Genomic DNA, 13,190 nt, shown 5'->3' on the forward strand with positions numbered 1-13,190 from the left:
CACTTACCAATTTCCAAAGCCACAGTCCATCACAGCTTCTAAAAGGGCCATTTCTTCTTGAGCAGTCCAGCTGGGATCCAGGACAGGAAAATCTGAGGTCTAAGGAGAAAAAAGTTTTGCTTAAGAACAGAGATACAAATGGAATCTAGGTGCCAGGCCTGGTGGCTTACGTCTATAATCCCAGTACTTTGGAAGGCTGAGGCAGGCAGATCACTTGAGGTCAGGAGTTCGAGACCAGCCTGGCCAACATGGTGAAACCCTGTCTCTACTAAAAATACAAAAATTAGCTGGGCATAGTGGCATGCGCCTGTAGTCCCAGCTACTCAGGAGGCTGAGGCAGGAGAATCACTTGAACCGGGGAAGCAGAGGTTGCAGTGAGCTGAGATCGTGCCACTGCACTTCAGTCTGGGCGCTGCAACAAGACTCCGTATCAAAAATAAAAAAGAAATGGAATCTTGGAACTTCAACTGTAGTAGTAGTTTATAGTTGAATGATGAGAGATACCTAAGGTACATTCTTATTAGTTGTCCACCTCTCCCACCCATTTCCACCATTAGCTAGAAGGGCCTCCATATCACCTATAAATGCCAAGCAATTCATGCAGATATACATATATTTTCAAACTTAACACAGAGGTGCAGATAAATATTTTTGTACACTCCCATTTAGCTAAGAAAGAAGAAAAGACAAATATGTATGTATTCTTTTAAATGGAAGAATAAAACACACTTAAAAAAAAAAAGGTTACTATGGGGAGGAAGAAAGAGAACAGGGTAGAGAGAAGAGGGATAGAAGCTAGACTTCTCTGAATATTCCTTGCTTGTAGATTTAACTTTGAAACATAAATAGTATAATATTAAACTTTAGGCTGGCCTTAGTGGCTCACGCCATTCCAACACTTTGGGAGGCCAAGGCAGGTGGATCTCTTGAGGTCAGGAGTTTAAGAAAGGCCCAGCCGTGGCTCAAGCCTGCAATCCCAGCACTTTGGGGAGGCCGAGGCGGCGATCACGAGGTCAGGAGATCGAGACCATCCTGGCTAACATGGTGAAACCCCGCCTCTACTAAAAATACAAAAACTAGCCGGGATGCAGGCGGGTTTCGTAGTCCCAGCTATCGGAGGCTGAGGCAGGAGAATGGCCTGAACCTGGGAGGCGGAGCCAGAGCTGAGATCAAGCCACTGCACCCAGCCTGGTGACACAGCGAGACTCCGGCCTCAAAAAAAAAAAAAAAAAAGGGTTGGCCAACATGGTGAAACCCCGTCTTTACTAAAAATACAAAAAATTAGCCGGGCGTGGTGGCGGGTGCCTGTAGTCCCGGCTGCTTGGGAGGCTGAGGCAGGAGAATGGCATGAACCTGGGAGGCGGAGCTTGTAGTGAGCCAAGATGGCGCCACTGCACTCCAGCCTGGGGGACAGAGAGAGACTCCGTCTCAAAAACAACCAACCAACCAACCAACGAAAACAAACTCTCGCAGTCTCGTATTTAAATTGAAAGTTTTATTATGAACTCATGTGTTGTATCTTAAAAGAAAAATAATTTCCTAACATTGTTCACTGAAAAGGTCTAGAAAAAAATGACCAACCCAGTAGCAATGAGTAGTTGGGATTACAGGCATGCGCCACCACACCCAGCTAATGTTGTATTTTTAGTAGAGATGGAGTTTCTCCATCTTGGTCAGGCTGATCTTGAACTCCCAACCTCATATGATCCACCCGCCTGGGCCTCCCAAAGTGCTGGGATTACAGGCATGAGCCACCGCGTCTGGCAGCAAAGAAGCTCTTAAAGACTATAAAGGTCATGTAAAACAATTCAGAAGTCAACTTCCAGAGACTCCTGTTAGCTAAAAATGGAATATTTTGAGCATCAGTAAGGATAATAACCACAAATAACTGAAACATCAAATATTTTAAATATGTGGAGGATGCTAGGGAACCAATGCATATTCTCAAAACTAGTAAATAAAGGGAAGTAATCATCATTTCTCTTTCCTGTACAAACGTTACTCAGAGGGACCATGTAATAATAATAAATTTCTAACTCATAAATTAAAATGAGTGATAGAATTAAAAGATTAATGTTTTGCAATCCTTGGTGAATTACCAGATCCAGACAATGGTCCTAAATGAATCTGAAGTAGTCATTAAATGTAACTACTAGTGTATAGGAAACGCAGAAGACAGAGGAACACATTAGTCAACAAAATCCAGACTAACATCTGTAAGACAAACAATCCGGTTTTTAAAAATCAAATAAATAATAAGAAATGAGAGCGAGGAGCTTCCAGGCTGCTGAACACATGGAGGTGGAGGACGGTGTACCCAGAGAGGACAGGAAAGCTCCGTGCCCCTTCCCACATACACCCTGCCTCATTCATCTCTTATGGCTGGCTGCTCATTTTTCAACATCACCAGTGTTAAATTATGTATCGTCTGATATGATAAAATGAGAAGGCAATTCACCTCTCTGTGATCTTCTACCTAAACACCTATAATCCAAATCTAATCATGATAAAATATCAAACCTATGAAGACAAAATTGAGAGACACTGTACAAAATACACTTCAACCTGTCAAGGTCATGAACAGGAAAATCTAAGAAACTGTCACAGATTGGAGAAAACATTATGACTAAATGCAATGTGGGATCTCCAATTGGATCCTGCAACAGAAAAGGACATTTGTGGAAAATCTGGAGAAATCTGAATAAAATCTATAGTTACTAGTATTGTAGTAATGTTCATTTCTTTTTCCTTTTTTTTTTTTGAGACCAAGTCTCACTCCATAGCCCAGGCTGCAGTGTAGTGGCATGATCTCAGCTCACTGCAACCTCCACCTCCTGGGTTCAAGCGATTCTCCTGCCTCAGCCTCCTGAGCATCTGGGATTACAGGCATGTGCCACCATACCTGGCTAATTTTTTGTATTTTTAGTAGAGACAGGGTTTTACCATGTTGGCCAGGCTGGTCTTGAACTCCCGACCTCAAGTAATCCGCCCAACTCGGCTTCCCAAAATGCTGGGATTACAGGTGTGAGGCACCAAGCTCAGCCCTTTTTTTTATTTGAGACAAGATCTTGCTGTGTTGACCAGGCTAGAGTGCACTGGTGTGATCATGGCTCACTGTAGCCTCAAACTCCTGAACTCAAGCAATCCTCCTGCCTCCACCATCCAAGTAGCTAAGAATACAAGCACGTGCAACCACACTCACCTAATTTTTAAATTTTTCTGTAGCAATGGGGTCTTTCCAGATTGCCCAGGCTGGTCTCAAACTCCTGGACTCAAACAATTCTCCTACCACAACCTCTCAAAGTGCCGGAATTACAGGAAAGAGCCACCACACCCAGCCAATGTTCATTTCTCAATTTTGACAAATGTACTATAATGTAAGATGTTAACATTTGGGGAAGCAGGATGAAGGATACACGGGAACTCTCTGTACTACATTTGCAACTTCAGTAAATCCAAAACTGGCTGGGCTCAGTGGCCAGCCAGTAATCCTAGCACTTTGGGAGACCAAGGTGGGAGGATCCCTTGAGTCCAGGAGTTTGAGACCACCCTGGACAACATGGCAAAACTCCATCTCTATTTCTCTATATATTTAAGAAGATAAAATTTAAAACATAATTATTCTAAAACAAGACCAAAAAAAAAAAAAAAAAGAAATGAGAGAAAGGGAAGGAAATCCCATACAGAATAGAAAACACGTAAGAGGCAACCAGTTGGAAAATTGAAATGTGTGAATCTTATTTGTATCTGAATTAAACAAACTGCAAAAAGTAAAAAAAAAAAAAAAAAAAAAAAAAAATTGTAATACCACACTACACTGACTAAAATAGCTAAAATCAATGAAACTGACAATGCCAAACGTTGGCAAGCACATGAAGCAATCAGAACTCTCGTATATGGTCAACAGAGGTGTAAAATGATACAAACACTTTGGAAAACTTGCCAGTCATTTCTTTAAAAGTTAAACAATCATTTACTCTATGACCCAGCAATTTCACTCCTAGGTATTTATCCAAAAAACAGTGAAAACATATGTACATAGAAAGCTTTATACAGGAATATTCATTGCAGCTTTATTCACAATAGCTCAAACCTGGGCAAGGCCCAGGTGTCCATCAAAGGGAGAACAGATAAAAAACTGTATTTTGTTCATACAACAGAATATTACTCAGTAATTAAAAGAAATGATTAGTAGCAAATGTACTAGTAACATACACAACATGAATAAAACTCAAAAACATGCTGAGTGAGGCCGGGTACGGTGGCTCACGCCTGTAATCCCAGCACTTTGGGAGGCCGAGGCGGATGGATCACCTGAGGTCAGGGGTTCAAGACCAACGTGGTCAACATAGTGAAACTCCGTCTCTACTAAAAATACAAAATTAGCTGGGTGTGGTGGTGGGCGCCTGTAATCCCAGCTACTTGGGAGGCTGAGGCAGGAGGATTGCTTGAACCTGGGAGGCGGAGGTTGCAGTGAGTCGAGACTGTGCCATTGCACTCCAGCCTGGGCAACAGAGTGAGACTCTGTCTCAAAAAAAAAAAAAAAAAAAAAGCTGAGTGAAAGAAACCAGAAACAACACAAGTATACATACAGTATGATTCCATATATATGCAGTTTTAGAATATGCAAAACCAATCTATGCTGATTTAAAAAAAAAAATTAGAACAGTGATTGTTTCAGGGGTAAAAAAGGCAGCAGGGGTTTTAGATATTAAGCCTTTATGAAATGCCTGGCGGAATGTGAAAAGTGACTAGAATTACATAGAGACCTAATGAAACACTTAAAGATGAAATAATATACTGCCTAGGGTATTTGCTTCAAAATAATCTAGAAAGGTGATGGTTTAGGCCAGGTGTGGTGGCTCACGCTTGTAATCCCAGCACTTTGGAAGGCCAAAGTGGGCAGATCACCTGAGGTCAGGAGTTCAAGACCAGCCTGGCCAACATGGCAAAACCCCATCTCCACAAAAATAAAAAAATTAGCCCGGCATGGTGGTGTGTGCCTGTAATCCCAGCTACTCGGGAGGCTGAGGTGGGAGAATTGCTTGGATCCAGGTGGCGCAGGTTGCAGTGAGCCGAGATCAACCCATTGCACTCTAGCCTGGGCGACAGGGAAAGTTGATGGTTTAGATAAAGTAAGATTGGCCATGAGTCGATAATTTTAAGCACTAGTGATGGGTAAATAAACGGAAATTGATTACCACTATGTTGATTACAATGATGACGACATTTTTATCTGAGCATGTACTGTGAATATGCCTAGCACATGAGGTATTATGAGATCCAAGAGAGAAATTTTGGAGTCTATGTCTATACTAAATTCATAGCCCTCTTGGGACTTTCAGCCTAAGTACATCATGTGGAGCCAAGAGCCACCCTCACTGTGCCTAATCTGAATGCCTAAACCACAAAACAGTGGGAGATAATAAGATGGTCATTTTTAAGCATGAGGTTTTGAGGTAGCTGGCAATAGATAACCAAACATCATTCTCTCTTGTGTATATCTGAACTTTTCTATAATAACAAGTAAAAAAAATAATGACACAAGACATCTTCAGATTACACAGGCACTGAGAACTTGTTATAACTTTTTTTATGACCAAAAAAAGTGTCATGATTTGTGAAATTACACTACCAATAAGCAACACATTTTCATCTGAGCACGCACTACGAATATGTCTAGCACATGAGGTATTATGAAATCCAAGAGAGAAATTTCAGAGTCTATACACTAAATTCATAATCATTCTCAATTCAGCAAGTACCAAAAGACAAGTAAATATGACAACGCACACATTAGTTGAAGAGACTGTTATTTGTAAAACTATATTTTAGAATATTGTTTCTCAACCAACTTTACTGTGAGATAAACTATAAAAACTTTCTACATCACAGACACACCAAAAAAGGCACAAGACAGTTTTACATAAAGTTTAATTAATATTATTCAACTCGGGGACCAAACCTCAGCGCTTCTGAACCACAATCTCTCATAGAAGAGTTTAGGAATCTACATTTATAAGAAACTCCCAGGCAATTCTTATGTACTGAAGTTTAAGAATCACTGGTATAAAAGGGTGTGGCAGAAAGAGCTGCCTTGACTTGTTCAAAGTTCTAAGAATTACAAGACAAAAATAGGCATAGAATTCAGAAATCCTGGTTAACGCACCACCTACCACAGCATGAGTAACTCCCAAAAATACAGCACTGTGACATGACAAAAGTACTGAAAACCATTTAAAGTTATCTGAGGCTTCATATGCAAAAAAATCAAGTTTTGTGTAGAAAGCTAAAATTTGGTCATCATGCCTATAGAAGGAAAGATTCACTGGGCATAAATAAGGTGGGCCACAAAAAGGAAGTATTAGTAACCCCCAAAAGCTCCCCAAAGTAAAGGACAGTACTCTGAAATGTGATTGTATGGGTGTTGAATATGTAAGAAAAGGATGATGTAATCAGAATTAAGTGGATGTGGAGTGAAACTTAGTCAGTGCTTTCAGCATTATGAAGAAGACATGATGCCCAGAATAGCTAAAGAAAGCTCATGGTCAGCTTTCCTAAAGTGAATAAGCATGACTACCAACCTACCCAAGCCATACTGAATTATCCCTTAAGGAATTATTTCACAACATGAATGAATAAATTTGTATTCTGGCTCCAGGTATTCTCGCATTAATTTGGGAAAAACAAACCAGTTTTCTGAAGACCTGATAACCTTGGTGAAATTAACTCAAATCCACAGCTACTTTGAACAGTCTCCTAACCCTTCATTTTTGCAATTAAAGGGGGAAAAAATTTATTCCAAGTCTTACAATTACTGAAGTCATTAGTTAAAAGACTGAAATTGTTTAGAGATGGAAAGAGGAAGGCCAGCTAGTTGGCTCCCAAGAACTCTAACTAGTTCTCTGATTAATTCATTGTGGCCTAGAATCTGACCCTGAATATTATAAGCCCAGAAACTCATTTTAATAGGACTCCACCAGTAGTCAGGCTCAGAGATGCTGAGTCACCCTTTCTAAACTTTTAAGAGACTGAAGTAAATATACCACAGTGCTGTAGGAGGCCCAATTCTAAAGATGTTCTCTGGCTGGGCATGGTAGCTCATGTCTACAATTCCAGCACTTTGGGAGGCCAAGGTGGGAGGATCATTTGAACCCAGGAGTTCGAGACCAGCCTGGGCAACATGGAGAAACCCTGTCTCTATTCTTTTTTAATAAATAAATAAAATAAAAATAAAGATGTTCCCCTCATCCTAAGATTCCTGTTTTCTGATTATTCCATCAAACACTAACGAGGTACTGCTGGGAAAGGACTTTACAGATGGAATAAAGGTTACTAATCAGCTGATCTTGAAGGAAAGATTATCCTGGATTACCCAGATGGGCCCAATGTAATCCACATGAGTCCTTACACGTAGCTGAGGTGCCTGCTGCGGTGACTCACACCTGTAATCCCAGCACTTTAGGAGGTTGAGGATTGAGGTGGGAGGATCCCTTGAGCCCAGGAGTTCGAGACAGCCTGGATAACACAGAAAGACCTGTCTACGAAAATCTTTTTTTTTTTTTTGAGATGGAGTCTCCCTGTCGCCCAGGCTGGAGTGCAGTGGCGCAATCTCGGCTCAATGCAACCTCCACCTCCTGGGTTCATGCCATTCTCCTGCCTCAACCTCCTGAGTAGCTGGGAATATAGGCGCCCGCCACCACACCCGGCTAATTTTTTGTGTTTTTAGTAGAGACGGGGTTTCACTGTGTTAGCCAGGATGGTCTCGATCTCCTGACTTTGTGATCTGCCTGCCTTGGCCTCCCAAAGTGCTGGGATTACAGGCGTGAGCCACCACGCCCCGGCCTACAAAATTTTTTTTTTAATTAGCCAGGCATGGTGGCTTGTGCCTATAGTTCCAGTTAGTCAGGTGGCTGAGGTAGGAGGATAGCTTGAGCCTGGGAGGTCGAGGCTACAGTGAGCTGTGATTGTGCCATTCCTCTTTAGCCTGGGTGACAGAGTGAGACCCTGTCTCAAAGCAGAAGAGAAAAGCAGAAGAATCACTCATAAAGATTCAGCACAGGAAAAATAAGGCAGTGAGAGAGGTCATAGAGATTCCCTGGATTTCGTCAACAACCTCAAGGACTTCCTGTGCTCCTGGCTTTGAGAATGGAGAAAGGGGGCCCAGAGCCAGGGAATGCAGACAGCCTGTGGAAACGGAGAACATGCCCTGATCAAAACAGTGGCATCCTTCCTAAAACCTTAGGGCAGTGAATTCTGCCAACAACCTGAAAGAACCTAGAGGTGGATTCTACCCCAGGGCCTCCAGGTGAGAGGCCAGGCTGGCCAACATCTTCATTTCAGCCTTATGGAACCTGGAGCAAACCTGTTGAGCCTAATGATCTTCTGATCCACAGAACCTGTGAGACAAATTTGCGTCGTCTTAAGATATCTAAGTTTTGGTAATTTGTTATAGCACCAATAGAAAACTAATATAGATTAATCTACTATGTGAAATTTTAACTGTCGAGCCTGCCAGCATCCTTTCCTGTAAGAAAAACTACATGGGGGCCAGATGTCAGAAAACTGCTTGAGGGAGGAGATTTAGTTATATGCTTAATATGCTCTGATAACTGACAAAACTCTGACAAAACTGTCTTTCTTTTGTCTTTTTTTTTGAGACGAAGTCTCACTCTGTCACCCAGGTCGGAGTGTAGTATTGCGATCTTGGCTTACTGCAACATCTGCTTCCCAGGTTCAAGCGATTCTTCTGCCTCAGACACCCAAGTAGCTGAGATTATAGGCGCACATCACCACACCTGGCTAATTTTTGTATTTTTAGTAGAGATGGGGTTTCACCATATATTGGCCAGGCTGGTCTTGAACTCCTGACCTCAAGTGATCCGCCCAACTCGGCCTCTGGAAGTGCTGGGATTACAGGCGTGAGCTACCGTGCCTGGCTGACAGAACTATCTTGACAAAGGTATATATACCCGTCAAGCAGACTGGATGTTCACTTTGGCTTATTAAACCACCCACTCCCATGGCCAGGGCTTGGAAGGACACTATGAACATTCTTATCCTTCTTTAAAGGTGGCAATACAATTAATCTATAGTCAAGTCTTATTCAGGTTATAAACCAGTCTTCCTCTTCGGCGATTTTATATATTAACTCATTTGCTGTGTTCACTTTATAACCTGACTGTCAGAAGGTAACTAATTTTCCCCAAGGCAAGCAAATGAACTGCTTGACAAAAACACCACTGTCCACATGAACCACATAAAAATACCATGAGCACACAGTGACAACACATTGGCTATATTTATCAATAAGCTTAAAAAGCAGCATCTTTAAAAAGCACCTGTTATCCTCATATCAAAAGTATTTCCTTTGAATACTTTCCAAATTTCAAACAAAAATCTGAGTATATAAAACTATTTTTGTGCTTAAATACCTTGATAGGTCCACAAAACCCTAAAAGACTTATTGGATAATAATTACCTATTTCCGAAGGGGAGAAAAGGTAAAGATATTCAGAGATTAAGAAAACTAATTCCCAGAAATCCAAGAGAGCTTAAAGAAAGAGAAAAATGGAAAAGAAAAACTACTTCCTAGTCTAATTCTTGAAAAAAGTGAACAGAAATTCCCAGAAACTTCATCATTACCATTATTTCATAAGTATGATCGCTTTGATGTTTCTTGTACTCAAACCCTCGAGTGAAACACTGCAAAGAAAGAAAAATTAAGTTAGCAAAATCTACTTTCTTAAAGGACAGAGGTGGTTTGTGTTATTTTCTTTTTTTTTTTTTTTGAGACGGAGTCTCGCTCTGCCGCCCAGGCTGGAGTGCAGTGGCCGGATCTCAGCTCACTGCAAGCTCCGCCTCCCGGGTTCACGCCATTCTCCTGCCTCAGCCTCCCGAGTAGCTGGGACTACAGGCGCCCGCCACCTCGCCCGGCTAGTTTTTTGTATTTTTAAAGTAGAGACGGGGTTTCACCGTGTCAGCCAGGATGGTCTCGATCTCCTGACCTTGTGATCCGCCCGTCTCGGCCTCCCAAAGTGCTGGGATTACAGGCTTGAGCCACCGCGCCCGGCCTGGTTTGTGTTATTTTCTTCTGACAAGTTTGGGTTTTTTAAATTTTATTTTTGGAGACAGGGTCTCGTTCTGTCACCCAGGCCGAAGTGCAATGGCACCATCATAGCTCACTGTAGCCTTGAACTCCTAGGCTCGAGGGATCCTTGTACCTCAGTCTCCCAAAGTGCTAAGAATATAGGTGTGGGCCACCATACCACTTCTTATCAAGTTTTTTTTTTTTTTTTTTTTTTTTTTTTTGAGACAGAGTCTTGCTATGTCATCCAGGCTAGAGTGGCGCAATCTCGGCTCACTGCAACCTCCGCCTCCCAGGTTCAAGCGATTCTCCTGCTTCATTCAGCCTCTTGAGTAGCTGGGATTACAGGGACCCGGCACCACACTCAGCTAATTTTTGTATTTTTAGTAGAGACGGGATTTCACCATCTTGGCCAGGCTGGCCTCGAACTCCTGATCTTGTGATCCACCTGCCTTGGCTTCCCAAAGTGCTGGGATTACAGGCATGAGCCACAGAGTTCGGCCAACAAATTTTTAAGGATTCATTTAATCTTGTCTGCAGCTGCAACAGAATGGTGGAATCATGATCACAGCTTTTCAGTGGCACTCACAGAGAAAAAACAAGTCTGAAAAAAAGACTTTTTCCTAAAACAACTCTTTTGAGAAGAGCATACGCCCTGGAATCACAATCATACAGCCTAAATTTGAATCCTGGCTCTGTAATTGTATTTCAGCCATTCTAAGATAAATATTTTTTCATATTTTAAACTCTGGGCTGGGCATCGTGGCTTGTGCCCATAGTCCTAGTTACTCAGGGAAGGCTGAGGGAGCAGGATCATTGAACCCAGGAGGTAGAGGTTGCAGTGAACTATGACTACACCACTGTACTCCAGGCTGAGCAGCAGAGCAAGACCCCATCTCTAAAAAAAAAATTCTTGGCCGGGCGCGGTGGCTCACGCCTGTAATCCCAGCACTTTGGGAGGCCGAGGCGGGCGGATCACAAGGTCAGGAGATCGAGACCACGGTGAAACCCCGTCTCTACTAAAAATACAAAAAAATTAGCCGGGCGCGGTTGTGGGCGCCTGTAGTCCCAGCTACTCGGGAGGCTGAGGCAGGAGAATGGCGGGAACCCGGGAGGCGGACCTTGCAGTGAGCTGAGATCGCGCCATTGCACTCCAGCCTGGGCGACAGAGCGAGACTCCGTCTCAAAAAAAAAAAAAAAAAAATTCTTTAATTTTTTTTTTTTAAAGAAAAATAAAAAGTCCCTAAAGTAGGCCAGGAGTAATCCTAGCATTCTGGGAGGCTGAGGCGACAGGATTGCTTGAGCTCAAGAGTTCCAGACCAGCCTGAGCAACATGGCGAGAGCCTTTCTCCACAGAAAAAAAAAAAAAAGTTAGCTGGGCATGGTGGCACAAGCATGTAATCCCAGATACTTGGGAAGCTGAGGTGGAAGGATCGCTTAAGCCTGGACGATAGAGGTGGCACTGAACCATGATTGTGCCACTGCACTCCAGCCTAGGGGACACAGTGAAACCCTGTCTCGAAAAAATTAAAAAACTCTCTGAAATCAAGATTCATCTTATCGAAAGTACATCACAACTTTTATCAGCCATTTTTACATTTTAACATTTCTGAAATTGAGGTGCTTCTTATAATCAATGGTGTCTTAGATCTGATAAAATATGGTATTTGCTGTGTGACCTTGAACAAGTTACTTAAACTCTCTTAGCCTAAATTTCTTCATCTATAAAATGGGGATACTAATCATAGGTACTTCATAGGATTACAGTGATGATTTAAGGGTTAATTCATGTAAAGTACTCAAAGTGGTGCCTGGTACAGAGTTAAGTACTTATAATTAGTATTACTACTACCATTATCACCCACAAAAATTGTTTCTTTCCTTGTCATCTGTACAGAGATCAGTCTTCAACAAGACAATAAACAGTGTCATTAAAAGGAATAATCTTCCAGTTCTGTTTCCTATAATTTCAATACTTTAACTTAAAAAAACAGTGTTATGGCTGGGCGTGGTAGCTCACGGCTGTAATCCCAGCACTTTGGGGGCTGAAGCGGGAGGATCACTTGAGGTCAGGAGTTCGAGACCAGCCTGGCCAACATGATAAAACCCCATCTCTACCAAAAATATAAAAAATTAGCTGGGAATAGTGGCATACACCTGTAACCCCAGCTACTCAGGAGGTTGAGGCAGGAGAATCCCTTTAACCCGGGAGGCAGAGCTTGCAGTGAACCGAGATCACGCCACTGCACTCCAGCCTGGATAACAGAGCAAAACTCTGTTGCGGAAAAGAAAAAAAAACACAAAAAACAGCCGGGCATGGTGGCTCACGCCTGTAATCCCAGCACTTTGGGAGACCGAGGCAGGCAGATCACCTCAGGTCTGGAGTTCCAGACCAGCCTGACCAACATGGAGAAACCCCGTCTCTACTAAAAATACAAAATTAGCCGGGTGTGGTGGCGCATGCCTGTAATTCCAGCTACTCGGGAGGCTGAGGCAGAAGAGTCGCTTGAACCCAGGAAGCGGAGGTTGCAGTAAGCCAAGATCACACTATTGCATCCAGCCTGGGAAAGAAGAGCAAAACTCCGTCTCAACAAAACAACAACAACAACAAAACAGTGTTAACTATTAGGGTTTTGTTTGTTCATTTGTTTGTTTTTTGAGACAGAGTCTTGCTCTGTTGCCCAGGCTGGAGTGCAATGGGCGATCTCGGCTCACTGCAACCTCCGCCTCCCAAGTTCAAGAGATTCTCCTTGGCCGGGCACGGTGGCTCACGCCTGTAATCCCAGCACTTCAGGAGGCCGAGGCGGGCAGATCATGAGGTCAAGAGATCAAGACCATCCTGGCCAACATGGTGAAACACCGTCTCTGCTAAAAATATAAAAAATTAGCTGGCCATGGTGGCACACGCCTGTAGTCCCAGCTACTCAGGAGGCTGAAGCAGGAGAATCACTTGAACCTGGGAGGCAGAGGTTGCAGTGAGCCGAGATTGTGCCACTGCACTCCAGCCTGGTGACAGAGCAAGACTTCATCTCAAAAAAAAAAAAAAGATTATCCTGCCTCAGCCTCCCAAGTAGATGGGATTACAGGCACCTGCCATCATGCC

At 42.8% G+C, this 13,190-nt stretch overlaps 1 protein-coding gene across 4 annotated transcripts in view; it reads right to left on the minus strand.

The window, feature by feature from the left end:
* The window catches only part of TADA2A (transcriptional adaptor 2A), a 73,382-nt gene that overhangs the window by 41,588 nt on the left and 18,604 nt on the right, over positions 1 to 13,190 (minus strand). For 3 of the 4 annotated variants that reach the window (XM_031657035.1, XM_031657034.1, XM_031657036.1), the window contains exons 4-5: positions 9,646 to 9,705; positions 8 to 99 (exon numbers count right to left, since the gene is read on the minus strand). In XM_031657035.1, the coding sequence (XP_031512895.1) occupies positions 8 to 99; positions 9,646 to 9,705 (152 nt within the window). Of the gene's footprint in view, positions 1 to 7; positions 100 to 9,645; positions 9,706 to 12,551; positions 12,598 to 13,190 lie in introns of those variants that run through there. The other variant, XM_031657037.1, reaches the window with a different exon arrangement.

The sequence above is a fragment of the Papio anubis genome, chromosome 17 (assembly GCF_008728515.1).
Source record: "Papio anubis isolate 15944 chromosome 17, Panubis1.0, whole genome shotgun sequence".
Lineage (NCBI taxonomy): Eukaryota > Metazoa > Chordata > Mammalia > Primates > Cercopithecidae > Papio > Papio anubis.